The sequence below is a fragment of the Garra rufa genome, chromosome 14, assembly GCF_049309525.1.
Source record: "Garra rufa chromosome 14, GarRuf1.0, whole genome shotgun sequence".
Lineage (NCBI taxonomy): Eukaryota > Metazoa > Chordata > Actinopteri > Cypriniformes > Cyprinidae > Garra > Garra rufa.
Genome location: NC_133374.1, coordinates 27,411,638 through 27,431,480, shown reverse-complemented (window position 1 = coordinate 27,431,480; position 19,843 = coordinate 27,411,638). Strand labels below are relative to the sequence as shown.

Sequence of the window (19,843 nt, the reverse complement as noted above, 5' to 3'; positions counted from 1 at the left end):
CTAATAAAAAAAGATTTCAGCCATTTCCCTTCAATTGTTACCAGTGTTTTTAATACACATTCACGCACAACTGCAAGTGACGTAACTGTGATGTCTATTCCAAATTGGTCTATAAGTACAGTCAAGCCCGAAATTATTCATACCCCTGGCAAATTCTGACTTAAAGTTACTTTTATTCAATCAGCAATTTTTTTTGACCGGAAATGACACAGGCTTCTGCCAAAAGATAATAAGATGATGTACAAGGGGCATCATTGTGGAAAAAAATATTTCTCAGCTTTCATTTACATTTGAACAAAAAATGTCATGTCCAAAATTATTCATACCATTCTCAATAATCAATAGAAAAGCCTTTATTGGCTATTACAGCAATCAAACGTTTCCTATAATTGCTGACCAGCTTTTTGCATGTCTCCACTGGTATTTTTGCCCATTCATCTTTAGCGATGAGCTCCAACTCTTTCAGGTTGGAGGGTCTCCTTGCCATCACCCTGATCTTTAGCTCCCTCCACAGATATTTTTGTTCAATTTTTGTTTTACCTGACCATAAAACAGACCAGAAGTCTTCTTTGTCCAGCAGAGCCCAGATTCATCAGGATGGCCTTGGTGGTGATCCTTGGATTCTTTTTTTACCTCTCTCACTATCCTCCTGGCCAGCACAGGTGTCACTTTTGGCTTCCGACCACGTCCTCTGAGATTTTTCACAGTGCGGAACGTCTTGTATTTTTTAATAATACTTTGCACTGTAGCCACTGGAACTTCAAAACATTTAGATATTGTCTTATAGCCCTTTCCTGACTTGTGAGCAGCCACAATGCGCAGCCGCAGGTCCTCAGTGAGCTCCTTTGTCTTAGCCATGACTGTCCACAAACCAACAGCAGAGAGCTTCTGTTTTTCACCAGTTGAGTTGATTAAAACAGCTGTTCCCAATGATTCTGGGTAATTAGGATGCTTTAGAACAGCTTGGACTATTTGGAATGGTATAGAACTTTGGATTTTCCCACAGACTGTGACAGTTCGCAAAGGGTATGAATAATTTTGGACATGCCACTTTTTGTTCAAATGTAAATAAAAGCTGAGAATTTTTTTTTCCACAATGATGCCTCTTGCACATCATCTTATTATCTTTTGGAAGAAGTCTGTGTCGTTTCCAGTCAAAAAAACTTGCTGGTTGAATAAAAGTAACTTTAAGTCAGAATTTGCCAGGGGTATGAATAATTTAGGGCTTGACTGTATATAGGGTGACATGGTCAACTACTTGCCTGACATGCATAATACAGCATTTTTAGTCAGTTTCGCAGATCTGTGTGAATAGAGATTGTTTTGACAATGCTGTCTTGTATGCAAAACTTTCCAAAAACACAAAGGAAAACTTTTCAGTTTGTAGTACAGCGTACCCTAAAACTCCACTGACAAACACACAGACAAGGCAGCAATGTTTGCTCTCACCTCCCTCAAACTCTGTTTGACAGTTCCCAGAGTTTTCGTTCAGGCTCTCCTCCTCATTGATGATGATGTTCTCGATGTCCTTCATTGTCAGGTGGTCCCGGAAGGCATGAAAAAGGATGTGTTTCAGCTCCTCCAGTGTTATCCGTTGCATGTCAAACTACAAAGACAAAAAAACACAAGAGTTTCTCGACCAAACTCAAACTCTATCAAAGGTTTATTTCAATTTTTCAAATTTACTGTTAATTATTTCAGCTTCATACTTTGGATTTGTTTAGCTTTCAAACACAACATTCACATTAATTATGCAATTGAGTGCCTAGATATGAAAACAGCAAAGAAAAAATCAATACGCTCTTTGTAATTGAGGAGAAAAAGTGTATTGATCAGTTTGAACACTTTTGCACGGCTTTTGATAAACGGTTGTAACACAATTAACTGCAAGAAATTCAAAGGACATCTGAGGAAAACTGTCATGGGGACTGTAACTCATGTTCAGTATCGAAAGTTGATTTTTATAACTCGTATCCAGAGGGCGTTTATGAGCTCCATCCCTTTAATTACCCGGGCAACATTAGCCCAGCAGCTTTTCGATTTTTCAGAAGGATGTAAATGAAACTGTGGCGCACCGGCTTAATGCCTTATTTGCAAAGCTGTCAGGTTAAAGAACAAACAGTCATTAGGAATGCTGATACAGTCGGCTACATATTAATACACCACTAAATCATTCAGCCTTCCCTTACAAAACAGTACAGTACTGTGGTAACTTAGTCATATACCAAGATATATTTACCTAATTACCACAGCAGAAGTCCAAAAATGCATTATTATGATATTCCTAGAAATTTCTGTAAAAGTAAGAAAAATGTATAGCTCAAATCTAACTTCACTTTTTATTAAAACAGTGATAAAATACAGAATGGAAACCTCCGACTTTGTGACAGGAAGCTCACAGTGCAGTTCTGTGGCTCTGGAGAAAGACGCTTGACAGGATGTGCTGCCATTGCAGCTCATGAGGAGAGACAGCAGGATATTACAATAGCTGGCAAGCTAATAAATCTGACAAGCCATTAAGTATTACAGCCTCAGTATGCTCACCTCCACAGTAACTTGTCATTTCACTCCACTTTAGCAAATCAGTAAGAATGAGAGCAAAATACTGCTTTGTAATATTGTATGCATGATGCAGTAAACACTGCAGAACAGGTCTATAACTCATTTTATAGTTATGTTTATGCGTAAACCCACAGAGAACCCACAAACTGAGCAGTTTAATAAAATATTACACTGCAGTTTTATGTGATGAATGCTGACCTGCTGACCTATCCTCGGTTTATATGACATAATATATCCAGAAGCCTCGCATAGTCAAGTTTCCAATGGCTGCATCTGCTTTTACATAAAAAAGTGCATTAAAACATTTTAAAAACTGTATAACTCACTCAGTTTTCTAAAGAAACACTGTCCAACAGTAACACCAGCAGGTAAAGTTACAGCGGGAGTCCGCGTCTCTCTCGCCTCCCCTGAGCCCATTACGTTTTAAGAGACCCCTTAAAGCATGCTGTGAGTTTGATGGGGGGTAATTGAGAATGAATGGGGGAAACTCATGTGAGAGGAGACAATACCTCCATCACGATATGATTGAATATGACTGGTTATGTTCAGCTGTGACTGGTTCGTGTGATAAATCCTGCCTCTTGTGTTTGTGTGCATTGCGTGTTCGTGAATCAGTCTGAACGAACAATATAATGACGTTAATGGGAAGACTAATTGAAAAAAGTAAGTAAACAACTTACACACTTATACCCACTTTTTATGTAAAAATAAGACTTAAAAAGCATGAAAACATGATACTTACTGGGAGTTTTTAGTGAGTAATCAGCTTTGTCAAATTTAATGTAAATCTCTGTGTCTGTGACCAATATTTACCAAGCTTTGATGACTGATGATCCGAAATAAAATAAGTAAAATAAAATAAAATAGTTAAAAGTTAACTATTTAAAATAATAGCTTAACATAAGTTCACAAAAAATACAGTTGAGGTCAAAAGTTTGCATACACCTCGCAGAATCTGCAAAATGTTAATTATTTTACCAAAATAAGAGGGATCATACAAAATGCTATTTTTTATTTAGTACTGACCTGAATAAGCTATTTCACATATAGTCCATAAGATAAAATAATAATTGAATTTATAAAAATGACCTTGTTCAAAAGTTTACATACACTTGATTCTCAATACTGTGTTGTTACCTCAATGATCCACAGCTGTGTGTATCTGTTTTTTTAATGATAGTTGTTCATGAGTCTCTTGTTTGTCCCTCGTTTGTTGAACCCTTTCCAACAAGAACTGTATGATTTTGAGATCTTATCACACTGAGCACAACTGAGGGACTCATATGCAACTATTACAGAAGGTTCAAATGCTTGAAGAAGATGCTTCAGAAGAAAAAACAATGCATTAAGCATTGAAAACTTTTTAAATTTGAAGATTGGGATAAATTTAACTTATTTTGTCTTCTAGGGGAACATGTAAGCATCTTCTGTAGCTTCTGAGGGGCAGTACAAAATGAAAAAAATATGATCATTAGGCAAAATATGAAAAATGTATACATCATCTTTCTGTTCAAAAGTTTTCATCCCCTGGCTCTTAATGCATTGTTTTTTCTTTCTAGAGCATTAGTGAGCATTTGAACCTTCTGTAATAGTTGCATATGAGTCCCTCAGTTGTCCTCAGTGTGAAAAGGCAGATCTCAAAATCATACAGTCATTGTTGGAAAGGGTTCAAATACTCAACAACTATCACTAAACAAAAAAATAAATAAACAAACACAGCTGTGGAACACAGTATTAAGAATCAAGCGTATCTAAACTTTTGAACAGGGTCATTTTTATAAATTCTTTAAATTCTAAAAAACTTTGAGGACTTTGCCTTCTCATTTCAGAACACCACCAAACTCCACTGTCTCTACAATATGCTACGTGATTTCTGAATACACATTCATGCTCATAAAACAAACTGTGCAGGGTGAGTAATAGATGTTTCATTTTTATTCATTTCCAAGATCAATAACAATGAACTTGAAAAGTGCGGAATCCTGATCAAAAAATAGGCTAAACGATTTAACTGAAAGCGAAAGCCATCTAGGGACTCGCATGCAAACCAGCCCTTTAGCATCAGACAGTAAAGCTGGGAAGCTTCCAGCCTTACCAGAGAGAAAGAGTGGGCACTAACTGCATTGATGTAACCTTCGGACAACCCACAGCCACAGAGACGGAGTCACCCGAGGGCATCAGATCCATCTGTTTTCACTGGAGGCCATGAGAGTGGGCAGCAGAGCAGCTCATTAAGAGCCCTCGTGCTAGATAACAAATCCCATTTTCTTTTCTTTCCAACACTCTTTCTCTGCGGCAAGTATTTATATATCAGTAATGGTGGCCGCAATGACCTTCAAGGTTGACTGGCTGTGCTGAAGACAGGGGTAATCTTTGTCAGGATGGAGTGTGTATGTGTGTGTTTGATGGCAATTTCAAGACTTATAGGTCACTTGAGATCTTTGTTTTAAAGTAAGAAAAATCACCTGTAGGTTAAGAGAACCATCCACAGCTTCACAACATTATGAAAACGATAGATAGATAGATAGATAGATAGATAGATAGATAGATAGATAGATAGATAGATAGATAGATAGATAGATAGATAGATAGATAGATAGATAGATAGATAGATAGATAGATAGATAGATAGATAGATAGATAGATAGATAGATAGATAGATAGATAGATAGATAAGGTTATGTTGTGTCCTGTGTTGGGACAGGGACTTGGTCTGTATTGAGCTGTCCCTATATACCAGTGCAGGCGTATCGACAGCCTCTTTTCATTCTAAACATCAGGCCGCTTAACAGCAATTAGTAACACATTAATGGAATCTCCCTGCTGCTGTGGGAAACTGACAGCTGTGGTCATTGATCCAATGCTTTAGCTCCACTCCAACACCACATACTGCAGCTTCTGCATAGAGATGGACAAGATGAAGAGAATGAGAGTGTTTGAACTGTGTATGTAGAGAGATAAAAGATGTGGATGAAAGACAATCAAAATGTGTTTCAATGTTTGATACTGACCTTGATAACATTAAAGTAAAGAGTCATGTTTTGATAGCTCACTATCAAAATTAAATATATGTGACCTGTCCAGTCACAATGAGAATTTTTTCAGAAATTAGTTATTTTTGGTTTTACAATCTCTATTAAAAACCTGCACAATGACTGGGCTACACCTGTTTGAAGTTGATGTCTCAGCAAAGTCAATTTTGAGAAAAATCGAGTTAAAGTTTTCTGAAGCTTCCAAAACAAAATCACCTAGCAATCCCTGGTGAAAAAAATATCTAAAGCCAGCCTAGGCTGGTTGGCTGGTTTTAGCTAGTCAACCAGCCTGGTTTTAGCTGGTCATAGCTGGTCAGCAGTCTGGTTTTAGAGGGGTTTTGGCCACTTTCCCAGCCTGGCCAGGCTGGTCAGGATGGGAAACCACCAGCTAAAACCAGCTACTTCCAGCTTAAATCAGCTAAGACCAGCCTGTTTTCTTTCAGCAGGGATGTTGTATCTTTTCCTCCACTACTTTCTTAAAGAATTGGTTCATTTTCAGAATAAGAATTTCCTGATAATTTACTCACCCCCACATCATCTAAGATGTAAGTCTTTCTCTCTTCAGTCACAAAGAAATTAAGGTTTTTGAGGAAAACATTACTGGATTTTTCTCCATATTGTAGATTTCAATGGTGGCCAATGGGTTGAAGATGCATACTGCAGTTTCAATGCGGCTTCAAAGGGCTTTACACGATCCCAGCCGAGGAATAAGGGTCTTATCTAGCAAAACGATCTGCCATTTTCTAAAAAAAAAAAAAAAAAAATCAAATTTATATACTTTTAACCACATATGCTCATCTTGCACTATAGCTTGACCTCATGCATTACGTAGTCACGTTGAAAAGGTCAAGCATGCTGTAGGTGGAAGTACTGACCCAGTGTTTACAAAGCAAATATGTAAAGAAAGTCAAAAGGCTTTTACAAAAAAGGGTAAAACAACAATATCGGATGATTTTAAAGTTGGAGAAGAAAATGAGAGTTTTTCACCCTATCTTTTAAACTAAAGTACACAGAAGAAAAAATAACGTGACCTTTCCAACATGACTACGTAATGTGTAAAGTCATAGACGCATATTGCAGAGTTAGTGCAAGATTTGTGGTTAAAAAAAGTATATAAATTTGTATTTCTTTTTAAGAAAACAAACGATTGTTTCACTAAATAAGACCCTTATTCCTCGGCTAGGATCGTGTAGAGTCCTGTGAAGCTGCATTGAAACTGCAGTTTTCGATCTTCAACCTGTTGATCCTCATTGAAGTCCACTATGTGGAGAAAAATCCTGGAATGTTTTACTCAAAAATCTTAATTCATTTTCAACTGAAGAAAGAAAGTCATGAACATCTTAGATGATACGGGGATGAGTAAATAATCAGGACATTCTGGAAGTCATTTACTCCTTTAATGAACTACTTTTTGTGAAAACCTCAAATTTGACCAAAATTGACATTTTTCACTTTTTAAAATTAAGCCATGCTCATTCTGATTCATTTTGCCAGCATGGGTCACATGAATTGGACAAAATAATGCAAACACCCTTTATCCAAGGGGCTAATGTAACCTTTTATGTTATCTATAGTCTCTAGGTTTTATATCAATGTAGTACAAGTTGTGTTCAGGAGTGTTTAGTACAAGCTGTGGTTGAAATACAGGGCTTGTCAGATTTCCAAAAAAGGAAAAATCATGGAAGCCCATTTACCAGGAGCGTCTGTAATCTTGACAGCCTGATTGTTCTGTCTTCATTACACAGAACATTGCGAGACTTCATCGGCAAGGAACAGCATTGGGCAAAACTGGAAAATGAATGATAGCACAGTGACAGCAAACCTCAATATTTACCTTGAAGACCCTGTTTCCACAAAAACCAGCCACAGAGACCTTAACAAAGCCAAAATCCATAAAAGAGCTGTAATTGCTAAAACTTTAATTACAGATATCAGTAATAAATTGGACAAATTATGGTGTCATAATCATAAACATGGACTGATTCCTGAGTTGATTCCCTTCTCCAACATCTCTGAAGCAATTGGCATATGATTTTATAAACAGCAATAAACAAAGACGAAAAGTTTAAAAGTTGTATGACTCAATTCTAAGAATACTGGAAGTTAAAAAAACAACAATTTTTCCGTAATACTCTGTACATCTACATTTGGACTTACTGTCCAGCACTGTGCCCTTGTCTGACAGCCATTTCATTTCCACCCATCCTCAAGTCCCACTTTAGGGGAACGTCAGTAAAATATTATGACGCTCACGTTCCTAAGCCCAAGGGAGTTTTCAAGCACATAATGAAGAGTGGGGCACTTTATGTCCAGCCTGTAACCTGGATTTTATCCGTCCCGCTGAGACTGTCAACATCTCAGCTTTGGCACCGCACACACTTGTCCATGAAAGTGGATGGATTTCCTCTTTAAAACACGATGACAAAAGAAAAATTATGATTTGTCATTCTTTGTATATATATATATATATATATATATATATATATATATATATATATATATATCAGTGCATCTTCAGCTTCAGACTTGCATTTTTTTTGTCCTTCTAATGAAAGCTCGTGGGGTCAAAAATAGGGCTGGGTAAAAAGATTTCTCGATTTTAATCAATTCTCATTTTTATGAAACAATATTGTTTCTTAAATTCCAAGAATTGATTAGCTGATGCGAGCTTGACTAATGTGACCATTTCTGTCAATTTTATTACAGTATTCAAACAATAAATGCCGTTTTGGTGCTGTTTAATGTGGAATAACAGATCGCTGCAGTGGCTCAGTTCAAGAGAAGCAGCAGCACAAAGCACACGTGAACCGATCATCTGCTCCACTTTACTACTAGTTACAGCACAAAATAAACAAAAATGAACATCCGAAGGTATGTTAAATGAAAGTATATATTCATGTAATCGCTCAATTAGTGTTTCAACTGTGGAAAGACATCAATATAACAGCTTGTAGCCTAAACAATATGTCACGTATCGTTAAATTTACCTGAGAAAAAACATATTCGGTGAATGAAAACTCATTACTGAGCTAGAAAAATTAACTTTGGAGAGGAGCATTTTGCTAAACATATGTATCGTATAACATTCATAATTTTTTACTGTTCTTTAATATTTTCACTACAAAAAAATGCTTTTCTTACTTAGATTTTTTGCATTGTTTCCAGCCAAAATATCTAAAAATTCTTAAATCAAGTTTTTTTTTTTTTTTTTTTTTTTAGAATAAACAAGTCAAAATTAGGTGCGTTTTTGCTTGAAACAAGCTAAATAATCTACCAGTAGGGTAAGAAAAATGATCTTGTTTTCTGCTTGAAATAAGATTTTTTTGCTTACCCCGTTGGCAGATTATTTTGCTTGTTTTGAGCAAAAACTCACTTAATTTGGAAAATAATTTTTACTTGTCTAGAAAATTTTGGCTGCAAACAAGACAAAAAATCTAAGTAAGAAAAGCAGTTTTTGCAGTGTGTGTTTAAATATTTCTGTAAAGTTTTTATGATAGCCACCATTTAAATGTTTATATTTAAAAAAATGAATTGGAGTAGAAATATATGTAATTGTAACTTCAGTGTAACTTAAGCATTTGTATACAAATCAGTTCATTTTAACCTTCAATATTATAGTAAAGTATCAACTGACTTAAATACTTAAATGCATTAGCTGAAAGATTTTTTTTCCTTGAGATTTTCCATGTACTTTACATTTGCCATGTACTTTACCTGATATATATCCAAAATAATTAATATTGAATAGAATAAAATCAAAAATCAAATCGAATCACAAGCTTATGAATCAAAACCGAAACAAATCATGAAATTTGTTTCAAAACCCAGCTCTAGTCCAAAACAACTTTGATTGTGTAAACAAAAATGACACTTTTTTTCCCCTAATTTTCTTTTTTTTCTACTTTGATTGATTGAATGATCATCAGAATCAACAGTAGAAAGAAATTCATACCAGTTTGGATCGGCACAAGGGTGAGTAAACTCATTTTTTTTCCTTTTAACTAGTACTGAAAGACTTTTAGTTCTACGCTTTAAATCTTCAAAATGGCCCTTTTATTCAGTATATTTTATAAATGACAGTACTTTGAGTGTATGAGAGTGAACTGATGACTCCACAAGATAGTTATCCATGAGGCATTGTACATACATAATGCACCCAGGTATATTTATAGCAGAGAGCCACTTTAATCTGAGAGAACAAGCCTTGAAAGTAGCTATAGATACAAAAGAGTTATGACATGCCGTGCAGTTTATTACTAGCATTGGGTAAAAGAAATTAGATCGTCCTTTATGTCGAAACAACAGCTTGGCAAACAGTATCGATCCCTCAGAAACCTGCCCATGTCAGAAGAGCGATCGTTTTGGTTATTAAATTAATCGAATCCTATTGACATATCAAAGCTAACAGCCTTCATACGTTCAAAAGCATACAGCATATGCAAAAAACACTTTTGTTGACTGGTGGATGGGTTACTGGCCGTGCCTCAGGCTGGGTGACAGCAAAATGATGTGACCCCATTCAATGTGTACATTGTTCAGCCTACGGCGGCCATTAGACCTCTCCCAGAAACGCTGCTTCAGCCGGAAGCCCTGGTTCTGCTGGAAATCGACTGGACAGATGGTTTGTGTCAATGGTAAAAGATGACAAAAATGTGATGTATTAATCAAGGTTTTTAGGATATCCTCTAGCTCTCTTCTTGGCCACTTGGCCATTTTTACCATCTGATATCCAGCACAAGTCTTCAAGCGCTGCCCCATGAGTCTGTGCTGACCAGAATGCAAATGATCGTGACCTTTCTGTGGTATTATTGTCTGAAATGAAGAACAAAATGCGGAGGCAGGAGATTTCTATAGCAGCTTCATAAAGGACTATAGACTACTAGAGTAATTGAATCATCATCTCATTGAGGTTCATTATGTCTGCTGTCAGAGGAACCATAATGATGAGGAAAAGCTTTATGTTACAAAAGCAATACAAGCCAGTTATAAAGCATATCAAGGCTCTAAACCGCTGTTTCTTTGTGCTGGATAACTATTCAGATGGTTATGAGCCGTAGAAGGGCTTTCGGAATGGAAACCTGCATGAAAGCAAAGTCATAAACGAGATCTCTTTAATATCTCGATTGCTTCTCCTATAGCAATGAGATGAAGAGAGAGCAAATCGAGGATCTTAGTGTTCTGCTCCTCTAGAGTCAATAAAAGATCTTAATGATGTCTCAAATGTCCTCCGATATATCAAAATACTGATTTCAGTATGAAAATGTTCCATCAAATATCTTCAAAAGTGATATCCACATTCATTTTATAGCATATTTATTATATTTGGTTCCCTAAAGCAGCGGTTGCCAATTCCAGTCCTCGCGCCCCACCGCTCTGCACATTTTGCATGCCTCTCTTAGTTAACACACCTGATTCAGATAACCAGCTCATTAGAAGTGAGGTCCGTGCAGGAACTGCGATCCGATAGACATGGTCACTGCAAAGTGTTCATTGCTCCCTGCTCCCTGCTCCCTAAGCAGGTGGGGAAATCTGTTTACTATACTTCGAAACATTCATTCACATATTTGCGCCACGCCACCGCATGTAGCGTCTTCACACACAGATGAAACTTACTAGAGAAGTGTGACATAAGTGCATCTGTAAATAAATGCATTTTAAATTTACGTCTCGCACGCTTTAATGACCTTCAAATGGAACACATACGCTCGCTTCGAACTAATGAATAATGGCGGAATATCCTGTGATGTCCACTTCGAAGGGCAGTAACGTTGGAATAGAACAAACGTCGGAAGCGATGCGTGAAACACACAAAATGTGCAGAACGGTGGGTCGCGAGGACTGGAATTGGGAACCGCTGCCCTAAAGACTGTCACTTATCTCCAAAATGTTTAATGTGTAGCAAAAAATAAAAATGTGTTTAATGTGCTTTGAATACAGTTGAAGTCAAAAGTTTACATACACCTTGCAGAATCTGCTAAATGTTAATTATTTTACCAAAATAAAAGGGATCATACAAAATGCATGTTATTTTTTATTTAGCACTGACCTGAATAAATATTTCTCATAAAAGACGTTTACATATAGTCCACAAAAGAAAATAATAGTTGAATTTATAAAAATGACCCTGTTCAAAAGTTTACATACACTTGATTCTTAATACTGTGTTGTTAACTGAATGATCCACAGCTGTGATTTTAGTTAAGGGATAGTTGTTCATGAGTCCCTTGTTCATCCTGAACAGTTAAACTTCCTGCTGTTCTTCAGAAAAATCCTTCAGATCCCACATATCTCACACTGAGGACAACTGAGGGACTCATATGCAACTATTGCAGAAGGTTCAAACGCTCTCTGATGCTCCAGAAGGAAACACAATGAATTAAAAAGCCGGGGGTGAAAACTTTTGAACAGAATGAAAATGTGTACATTTTTCTTATTTTGCCTAAATATCATATTTTTCTCATTTAGTACTGCCCTTCAGAAGCTACAGAAGATATCCAGAAGACAAGATAAGTTAAATTAAATAAATACCCTGATCTTTAAATTCTAAGTTTTCACTCCTCAGCTCTTAATGCACTGTTTTTCCTTCTGAAGCATCAGTGAGCATTTGAGCTTTCTGTAATAGTTGCATATGAGTCCCTCAGTTGTCCTCGGTGTGAAAAGATGGATCTCAAAATCATACAGTCATTGTTGGAAAGAGTTCAAATACACAAAAATGCTGAAAAAACTAAAAAATTGTGGGACCTGAAGGACTTTTCTGAAGAACAGCAAGCAGTTTAACTGTTCAGGACAAACAAGGGACTCATGAACAACTATCACTAAACAACAACAACAAAAAAACACAGCTGTGGATCATTCAGGTAACAACACAGTATTAAGAATCAAGTGTATGTAAACTTTTGAACAGGGTCATTTTTATAAATTCAACTATTATTTTCTCTTGTGGATTATATGTAAACGTCTATCTATCTATCTATCTATTCATTCATTCATTCATTAAATGGATTTTCATACACAGGAATAAATACTATTTCTATTTTATGAAGTGTGTCCCACACAAGGTGATCATCATAGAATGGATCCTTGGCACAAAAATGTTAGAAAATCCCTGCTTTAAATAAACCAGACAGAGATGTCCACAAAGTGTTACTAACAAATACCGTAAGCAGATGAAAACAGTTTGTAACTGTCACTTCTCTTGTTTTCCAACTCAATCTTTTGGAGGAGAATTACAGAGAGATTTAGGACTCAACACGTCTCTCCAGCAGCAGAGAAGCATTTGTCAGAGCGCCAGCGTCGTCTCATTTCCATATCTGAAATTAAAATGAGTTCCACAGAAACGCCAATGTCCCTTTGACACACTGCTTTAATATGCACACCCTGCTGCACGCTGCTCGTGACAATAAAGAGCAAATACATTGCAGCAATACAATACACAATTTATACACACTCGCTGGCTGTCCACCTCTTGTGTACTAAACAGCATCAACAACATTTCAAAAGAATGGACTATGTCATAAACAGAAGGACCTGAACAGGGCGTGATTATTTTTTGCATGTTCTGACATGACATGAAAATTCATCAGCTGCATAATATTAAAGGAATATTTCATCCAGCAATGAAAATTCTCATTTACTCATCCTCATGTCGTTCCAAATCTGTATGACTTTCTTTTTTTTTTAAAGAAATAGGGCTCTATGATTAATTCAATCTTTCAATAATTGAAAATGGAATTTACTGTATAACACGGAATGTCAAGGAATTTGCCAAATTTGGGATAAATCAATCAAAAGCAGGTCAGTACATTTAAATCAAAACACAATATGGACTAGTGTCTGTGAATATTAAGCAGCAAAAAGACTATTTTAATGTAAATCCTGCATGTTCTGAGTTTTTGTGTGAATGAATGGCGCAGACATAATTTCTAGAACTGCTCCGAGAGTCACTTCTTGAGCATTTTACTGTTTCTTTTGAGAAAAACTATCATCAAATCATATACAAACTGAAATTAAAGTTCTTCACAGCAACACGTCAAAATAAAAGTTTAACTTGAAGAAATTGTGACAGAAATATATTACTTAATGTAATGATAGTACTTCTACTAATACAATTATTATAAAAACATTTTTGTTTAGGAATGATTTAGCAGAATTTATTTAATAAAAAATGTAAATACAACACAGCATTTCTGATTAAATAATAAATAAATAAAGAAAATGATAATACATTCTTTTATTTATATATATATATATATATAAAATTATTATATAATATATAATCGATTAATTAGAGATAGTTTTGATTTCTCAAATTGAAGGAAACCGTTAAAATGGAATCCAAAATATTAATGGAAAACAAAGAATTTGGTAAAAATAAGACTGAATTTGAGAAAAAAAGAAACATTTCATAGGGCTTTAAAATTTAAAATTTTATTCAAACTTTTGATGAAATGCTGTTGAATGGTGTACATTTCATGATTTTAATTAATTAGACATGATTTTTGATTAATATTTTTTACCATTAAAACAGAGTCCAGAAAAAATATTCTAAAAAATATTCAAATGGAAAAAAAAAATTATAAAATAAAATAAAATAAAACGGAATTTGGGAAAAAATTAAACTTTCATAAGGCCCTAAAGAAGTCTCTTCTGCTCACCAAGGCTTCAAAACAAAACCTAAATTAAATAAATCAAGAAATAAATTAAATAAAACACTACATTTTGTTTCAGAAGCAACAAAAATAAAGAAATTATGTATTTGCAACTACATTCAAGTGGTTTCTAAATAAAAAATACTTAGTTTTCTTCTTCTTCTTTTTTTTTTTTAAGATAACCTTAAACGTTAAACTGCAAAGTTGCTTTTTTTTACATTTATTTTTGGCATTTTTCACCTTTATTTTGATAGGACAGTATAGCGGTGACAGGAAATGAAGTGGGAGACTTTTAAAATAGAATCAAAAACATTTAAGGAAAACAGAATTTGGTAAAAAAAAAAAAAAAAGGGGCAAAAGACATTAAAATGTATATTTTGCTAAACGTTTAATAAATTGCTGTTAAATTGTGTACGTTTCATGATTTCATTTAATTAGACATTTACCATTAAAACAGAGTCTGGAAAAATTTATCTAAAAAAAATTTAATGGAAAAAACTGAATTTGGAAAAAATGAAACGGAATTTGGGAAAAAGTAAAAATTAAAATAAAATAAAACTTTCATAAGGCCCTAAAGAAGTCTCTTCAGCTCACCAAGGCTTCAAAACAAAACTTAAATTAATTAAAACAAGAAATAAATTAAATAAAACAAGAACTTCACTACATTTTGTTTCAGAAGCAACATCAATAAAGAAATTATGTATTTGCAACTACATTTAAGTGAAGGTTTCTAAAAAAAAATTCTTAGTTTTTCTAAAGTTGCTTTGGAATGATATTATTATGAAACGTTCTATAAATTTCTTTCTTTTTTTTTCCTGATTTATTCTGATTTATAGGACAGTATAGCGGTGACAGGAAGCGAAGTGGGAGACCATTGAAAATGATGGAAAACACAGAATTAAAAAAGGCATTAAAAACGTATATTTTGCTAAGCTTTTAATAAATTGCTGTTAAATTGTGTACGTTTTATGATTTCAATTAATTAGACATGCTTTTAATTAATATATTTTTTTATTTAATCATTAAAACAGTCTAGAAAAAAGAAAACAGAAAATAAAACAGATTTCATAAGACCCTAAAGAAGTTTCTTCTGCTCACCAAGGCTTTATTTTTTATGATCAAACAGTAATATTGTGAAACTTTATTACAATTTAAAATAACCGGTTTCTATTTGAATATATTTTAAAATGTAATGTATTCCTTTGAAGCAAAGTGGAATTTTTTCAGCATCATTACTCCAGTCTTCAGTGTCACATGATCCTTCAGAAATCATTCTAATATCCTGATTTTCTGCTCAAGAAATGTTTCTTATTATTAGCCATTTCGCAAATTCAATCTCAACTTAATGATTCAATGGAAGATTTTCTTTGAATAATGAATTCAATTTCAGGCTGTTCATAAACATATGGACTTTTCTACTGGTCACATGTTCCATGGAAGAAAGAAATTCATCCAGGTTTGGAACGACATGACAGAGTAAACGATGACAGAATTTTCAGGTTTTTATGAATATCGTGAACTCTGGATACGAATATCACAAAAGCACCGGAACATTAATCATACAATGGCAAGAAAATCAGCTAAATCTGCTAAACGCCAGTCCGATTTCACAGAAAAACACCTCAATTCTCCCTACTCCTCTAGCATGCTATTCCCAGCGTTCAACATGCCCAGGCTTTGACAAGCTTGCCGAGAATACTGAAATGTTCAAATGAGAACATTCTCCAACTTAAAGAGATAATCGTATCTAATAATAACCAATTAAAATTGTGGTTATTTCCGCCATGCACTCTGTCCTGCTGGGGAAGGCTGTGTGTAGGTCTGTGCTTGCGCGTACCTGATTACATGTATGTATGTGTGTGTGTGTGTGTGTGTGTGTGTGTGTGTGTGTGTGAGGAGTGCAGTGCTGTAATTTTCTCTGTGTGTGTGAGTGACAGCTGCCGCACTGGGGTTGTGGAAACAGGCAGAGGTAGGAGAGGTTTGCTGATTGCAGGAGGAAAAGCTCTCAGCCCATTCTCAACACTTGCCTCCATTTCAGAGAGCGAAGGAATGAAAATGAAATGCTGAAGAGGTGACATGGACGTATTTGAATTAAAAACAATAAGGAGAGCAAAAGAGCACGGCAGAAACAAAGAAAGAAAGAAATCATGAAGGAGGGAGATATTGAAGCATAGAACGCCTCTACTGATGTTGAGCTGTTTTGGATATTCAGTATGGCATTTAGCATTCGACTGTAAGACTAATCAGACATTTCTGAGCTAAATCAATGCATTAAAGAAACAAAACTGCCAGGTACCATTAGCAGCCCTAATTTCTCGCCAGAAATTCTCATATACTCATCCTTACGTCGTTCCAAAACCGCAAGAGTTAAATTAAGATATTTTGATTATTATTTTTAATTTTGACTGACAAGGAAGAGAAGAAATTGTTGAATAAAGTCATTATTTTTGTCTTATTCTTGTGATAGTGTTTCTATTTTAACAATGTCCTTACTACCTTTTTGGGTCTTGAACGTGTCAGTTGCTTTGCTGTCTATGCAGGGTCAGAAAGCTCCCAGATTTAATCAAAAATATTGTAATTTCTGTTCTGAAGATGAACAAAGGTCTTAAGGGTTTGGAATGACATGAAAGTGAGTAATTAATGACAGAATATTAATTTTTGGGTAAACTATCCTCAAGTCGTAGTCATTAGTTTAACATTTTTATGGAAAAGAGCAACGTCAATTAAAAAAACAAGTCACACAGGTTTAGAACAACATAAAAGTTATAGTTTACCCCACAATTATGTAGATGAGGTTGTTTCCTGAATTGCACCAGATTTGGAGTAATTTAGCATTACATTATGCACCAATGGATCCTCTGCAGTGAATGGGTGCCGTCAGAATGAGAGTCTAAAGGCCGATAAAAAAAAAATCACAATAACTCACAAGTAATCCACACAATTCCAGTCCATCAATTAATGTCTTGTGAAAACCTTCATGCGTTTAAGAAAAAATCCATCATTAAAGTGTTTAAATCATCGCTTCTGTTAAAAATAGTACTTCCAGTGAAAAAGTTCATCCTCTGTTGTCCTCTCACATCAAAATCCACTGACATATGTGACCCTGGACCACAAAACCAGTCTTAAGTCGCTGGGGTATATTTGTAGCAATAGCCAAAAATACATTGTATGGGTCAAAATTATTGATTTTTCTTTTATGCCAAAAATCATTAGGAAATTAAGTAAAGATCATGTTCCAGGAAGATTTTTTGTAAAATTCCTACTATAAATATATCAAAATGTAATTTTTGATTAGTAATATGCATTGTTAAGAACTTAATTTGGACAACTTTAAAGGTGATTTTCTCAGTATTTAGATTTTTTTGCACCCTCAGATTCCAGATTTTCAAATAGATGTATCTCGGCCAAATATTGTCCCATCATAACAAACCATACATCAATAGAAAGCTTATTTATTGAGCATTCATATGATCTATACATCTCAGTTTTGTAAAATTTAACCTTATGACTGGTTTTGTGGTCCTGGGTCACATATTTGTTTAAAACAGTTTTGGACTGTTTTTGTTTGTAAATGCTTCTGGATTTGTGCATATGTCTCTCCTGATTCAGATGAGATGACTTTTTCACTGGAGAAAGCAATATTATGGATAGAGGACTCATATTTTAGCTGGAAACAATGGTTTTGTTAAAATTGTCTTGGATTTGTTTCTTCCAAACTGGAAGCTTTTCAATTCATAAGATGTTAATTGATGCACTGGAGTCATTTGGATTACTTTTGTGATGTTTTTATCAGCTGTTTGGACTCTCATTCTGACGGCACCCATTCGAATTCATTGGTGAGCAAGTAACATAATGCAAATTTTTTTCCAAATTTGTTCAGATGAAGAAACAAATTCATCTACATTGTGGAAGGTCTAAGTATGGAAGCCTGTTACCGACTTTTTTTTCAGAATTGAAAGATATAAACTTGCAATCGTGAATTATAAAGTTAGAATTGCACATTTTTAAGTTAAATTAATGCATTAAAGAAACAAAACTGCCAGTTACCATTAGCAGCCCTACTTATCCAAGAGAGCAGCATTTCTTGCCAGAAATTCTCGTATACTCACCCTTAAGTCGTTCCAAAACCGCAAGACTTAAATTTTTTTTGACTGACAGGGAAGAGAAGAAATTGTTGAATAAAGTCACTATTTTAGTTTTATTTTTGTGATAGTATTTCTATTTTAACAATGTCCTTACTACCTTTTTGACATATTTGTTTAAAACAGTTTTGGACTGTTTTTGTTTGTAAATGCTTCTGGATTTGTGCATATGTCTCTCCTGATTCAGATGAGATGACTTTTTCACTGGAGAAAGCAATATTATGGATAGAGGACTCATATTTTAGCTGGAAACAATGGTTTTGTTAAAATTGTCTTGGATTTGTTTCTTCCAAACTGGAAGCTTTTCAATTCATAAGATGTTAATTGATGCACTGGAGTCATTTGGATTACTTTTGTGATGTTTTTATCAGCTGTTTGGACTCTCATTCTGACGGCACCCATTCGAATTCATTGGTGAGCAAGTAACATAATGCAAATTTTTTTCCAAATTTGTTCAGATGAAGAAACAAATTCATCTACATTGTGGAAGGTCTAAGTATGGAAGCCTGTTACCGACTTTTTTTTTCAGAATTGAAAGATATAAACTTGCAATCGTGAATTATAAAGTTAGAATTGCACATTTTTAAGTTAAATTAATGCATTAAAGAAACAAAACTGCCAGTTACCATTAGCAGCCCTACTTATCCAAGAGAGCAGCATTTCTCGCCAGAAATTCTCGTATACTCACCCTTAAGTCGTTCCAAAACCGCAAGACTTAAATTTTTTTTGACTGACAGGGAAGAGAAGAAATTGTTGAATAAAGTCACTATTTTAGTTTTATTTTTGTGATAGTATTTCTATTTTAACAATGTCCTTACTACCTTTTTGACATATTTGTTTAAAACAGTTTTGGACTGTTTTGTTTGTAAATGCTTCTGGATTTGTGCATATTTCTGTCCTGATTCAGATGAGCTGACGTTTTCACTGGAGAAGGCAATATTATGGATAGAGGACTCTATTTTATATCCTATATCCTACTCTATAGGATATTTTAGCTGGAAACAATGGTCTGTTAAAAAATTGCCTTGAATTTGTTTCTTACAAACTGAAAGCTTTTCACTTCATAAGATGTTAATTGTTGCACTGGAGTCATTTAGATTACTTTTGTGATGTTTTTATCAGCTGTTTGGACTCTCATTATGACGGCACCCATTCGGATTCATTGGTGAGCAAGTGACATAATGCAAGTTTTTCAAAATTTGTTCAGATGAAGAAACAAATTCATCTACATTGTGGAAGGTCTTATGAAAGCCCGTTTCTGACTTCTTTTTCCCGCAATTGCGAGTTTACATCTCATAATTCTGACCTTTTTTTCTCAGAATTTCAAAATATAAACTTGCAATCATGAATTATAAAGTCAGAACTGAAAGATATAAGCTTGCAATTGCAAGTTAATTCAGAAATGTTAGATATAAACTCGCTTTTGGAAGAAAAAAGTCTGAATTGTGAGATACAAACT

General features: G+C 34.7%; 1 protein-coding gene across 1 annotated transcript in view; it reads right to left on the bottom strand.

The window, feature by feature from the left end:
- The window catches only part of caln1 (calneuron 1), a 91,864-nt gene that overhangs the window by 13,573 nt on the left and 58,448 nt on the right, over nt 1-19,843 (bottom strand). Inside the window, exon 5 of the mRNA XM_073818173.1 lies at nt 1,450-1,606. Coding sequence (XP_073674274.1) covers nt 1,450-1,606 — 157 coding nt within the window. The remainder of the gene's footprint in view (nt 1-1,449; nt 1,607-19,843) is intronic.